A 3609-nucleotide genomic window follows, 5' to 3' on the forward strand; every position below is an offset into this window, starting at 1 on the left:
AAAGAGAAAGGAAAAATTGAAATCGCATCATATGACCCCTTTAATATAATTTAAACGGATGAGTTATAAAATAAATTCACCCCCCTCAGTTGTCATGAAGGGCAAAATTAGCTATATAGACCAAAATAATTTTTTGAACCAGGCTGCAAACATGTTTTTTTTCTGCTGTAAAGTTGGGCATTTTAACATGGGGAGTCTATGGGATTGACTCCCTTTTGCAGCCAGCCTCTAGCGGCCAGTTGACGAATTACAGTTTAAGTCACTTCCATGTTGGCTTCACAAGAGAGAGCAGGAGGTTGCCGCTTGATTATAACAAATACCTGCAGAGAGCGCCAACGGCCTGGTGACGTTTCACTTTACAGCGTGATTAAACGATATTTAAATCCATTTAATTTTAATATTTGGCCTCGCTTCTCCATTCATCAGAGCTGCGATGCGCGTCTCGTGTTTATAAGAGCAAAATATTCTTATTGGCTGGTAATGTTAGTTTGGTTGAGAGTGAAAGCTGTGCTCCTCTCATTAATATATTTGATTTTTACAGTAAGATATGTTCTCTCTTTTTCTCTCACTAGGATTGATTTTTTACTGAGATAAATTAAGAGGGGTTTACTTCCATGGGTAAGGCTTAGCTGTTCTAGAAGTGCGGTGAAAGTGAAGTCTGGTATCTAGGTTTCCTAGATAGGCAGGGCTGGGAGTAGCCTGGAATCATCTATCTGACAGGCTTGTCACGCTTCTATATCGAAGGCTTGCGGACTGTTGACAGTGCAGTGGAATATCCAGTTACATGTCAACACAGGTGGAAGTCAACAAACTTGCATTTGACTTCATAACCCCATCTGCCATTAAAAACGGTTTATAGGGATCAGGGCCGTCCTTAGCTGACACGGGGCCCGGTGCGAGGTAGGGAGCAGGGCCCCCCTCGGTACGTTCGCGATCGCGTTCCGGGGGTTGGGGTCCCCTCGGTCCGTTAGCCGCGGGGCCCCCTCAAAGCACGGGGCCCGGTGCGACCGCACCAGTTGCACCGCCCAAAGGACGGCCCTGATAGGGGTGGACCCGACCTACATTCTTGTGCTTTATAAGCATAGAGTCTCCTTTTAAGCAGATGTGATCTCTGATGTGATAAGGGAAATAGAAAGGTAGCCAAGACGTGGGAACTGATATGAAACTACAACGTACTGGACAGGATGTAAATGAGGTTATGACTGATAGCACAGGGAGTCTTGTGTGTGAATGGAGGAAGTGTGGTGTGGTTTGTCTGGTGAGGGTAACTGTCACTCTCTTACTAGTGGTATAGAGCATGTGACAAAGACAAAAAAAGCAGCAGACAATGCCTAAAAATAATTTAATTTAAATATATAATTTATCCAATATTAAAGCCTCCCACATGACAGGGGTTTTCAAACTTTTTGATGGCCAAAATATGATGATCCCTTTCATAAAATATAATGGTAGATATACAATTTAATAAATAAAAACCCATTTATATTGTTTGAGGAAAATATTAAGCATCATATTACTAAGAAAACATGTTGTTTCCAGTATTAATTCATTAACTTTTGAATTGTCACTAAATATTTACTTTTTATAAATTTGACAGAACGGTTTTTACTCGCTATATAAATCTTTAAATAAAAAACAGATTTATTCTAATTTTTTAAATATTATTTCTTACTGATTACAACTAAAGCTATTAATTGAATAGCAATTATTGTGTTAAATATTATTTATTTATTAATTTCCATATTTTGAAATCAGAATGAAACCATAATATTTTTAAGCAACTGTTAAAAATGTTGCATAAAATATTTAATTTATGTCTTATGTTATCATTTTAACTTTGACAACCCGGATGCATGTGTGAAAACCCCTGTACGACACTTTCTTGCCTTTTTCGTGCCTTTTCTTAGTGTTGCATTTAAAACATAACCACAAAGTTACACTTTGTAAATGTGCTGCATAATCTAATGCTTCACAGTGTTGGTTGTTCAAGTCTTCTGATATATGAAAGAACAATGATACAATATTTGACATGCTCTTGATAATCTTCCTCAGGGCACAAACATGAATTATCATGATTATCCTTAAACAACTTTTGATTGCCTGCTAAGTAAATAAAGGTGCATGCCGTGCACCATGTGCAGTTTCCTGCCAGAGAACACAACAACAACTGGTCTGACACTTTGGGAATCTAGTGACTGACCTCAGGACAGGGACTTAGTTAACCTCACAGATACCCGACTAAGACCAAGGCACAAGATGCAGAGTGAAACCTGAACTGTGTGGACAAATACTTGAGGACATGTTTATAACCATGATTTGTGCAGTTGCAAAACTGCCATGGCTTACACATACACATAAATATTTCACTGCCACATTAAATTAAGTTCATGTGCCATGTTGTTAATTTCAAAGTAAGAGTCTCAGTTGTCAGGTCTTGGCAACATGTTGGTAACGTCGCGCTTTATGGTTATTCGCACTGTAACGAATCAGCTCATGAGGAAATATGAATAATTAATCATAACTAGTTATAATTAATTATGAATATTTAGATCCGCTGTAGATATTTACTTGACCTCTCAGGGTCAACTGTCTTGTCAATTCTAAGAACGTTAATTTCCTGGTTAAGGGAAATAACTTTCTTACACAGACACACAGTACACTTTCACTTAGTCTCATTTGACACTGGTAAGGGATTTTGTGGAATATATACAGGCTTGTGATTGGAGACTGAGAAGCTGATGAAAATGGTAACACCCAGAGTACTCTGAAAACTTTGAACAAATGTACACAATGTGCATAAGCTGTTCCTAGAACTGGATCATTAACATTAATTCATAATAGCAAGAACCAACATTCTTGGCGTTTATCTTTTTATTGGCACACCTCCTTGCAGAAATGCCGCGTCAGTTCACGAAGATCTCTCTCCACGAGGTGGATGAGAGAGTGCGACTCTTGGCTGAGAAGGTGTACGCTTCAGCTCTGAAGGAAGAAGACACTAAAAACACCTTGTCAATGTTCACCGTCCCTGAGGACTGTCCCATTGGCTTGCATCAGGCCAAGGAATGGGAGCTACGCAAAGAGATAGAGGAGCAGAAGTCAGAGGAATCAGTCAAGAGGTCAGTAAACTCAAATATTGTACAGGACGTAAAACCAATTAGCAATTTGTGTTAATGTGATATTGAAAATTGATTTCTTATGCTGTATGCCCCATTTTAGGAAACAGAGTTTCAAGCTAATGCGATCCCAGACACACACACACACACACGCACAGTAATATAAGGGGTAGGGCATTTAATTAGAGCCAAACAGCTATGAATTAGTGAGGCTAAAAAAAAAAAACACACACAAAAAAAAAGAGTACATACAAGTTCAGTTATGATTTGCATGACCAGTTTGTGTTTTTTCAAAGTCAAATAACTTTGAATGCGGTGGTAGATTAGTAGACTAATTTATGAAAGAAAGCATTACGAGTGAGTGTCCATGATACAGTGATTACTGTTTGGATATTCATATGTTGGAGCATGAACAGACTACTTTGTATGTGTTCACATCTGTTACTTTTAAAAGTACACTAGCAGATAGATACCCTCAAAGCTAACATTATATGGA

The 3609-nt window shown here is 38.5% G+C and overlaps 1 protein-coding gene across 1 annotated transcript in view; it reads left to right on the plus strand.

Moving 5' to 3' along the window:
- Nucleotides 1-3270, plus strand: part of LOC107705595 (AMP deaminase 3-like) — a gene marked incomplete at its 3' end in the record, with an annotated part of 8491 nt that extends 5221 nt beyond the window's left edge. Inside the window, exons 2-3 of the mRNA XM_016509345.1 lie at nucleotides 2894-3116; nucleotides 3217-3270. Coding sequence (XP_016364831.1) covers nucleotides 2894-3116; nucleotides 3217-3270 — 277 coding nt within the window. The remainder of the gene's footprint in view (nucleotides 1-2893; nucleotides 3117-3216) is intronic.
- Nucleotides 3271-3609: the final 339 nt, after the last annotated feature.

The sequence above is a fragment of the Sinocyclocheilus rhinocerous genome, unplaced genomic scaffold (assembly GCF_001515625.1).
Source record: "Sinocyclocheilus rhinocerous isolate Xijiao unplaced genomic scaffold, SAMN03320098_v1.1 scaffold1272, whole genome shotgun sequence".
Taxonomy (NCBI): Eukaryota; Metazoa; Chordata; class Actinopteri; order Cypriniformes; family Cyprinidae; genus Sinocyclocheilus; species Sinocyclocheilus rhinocerous.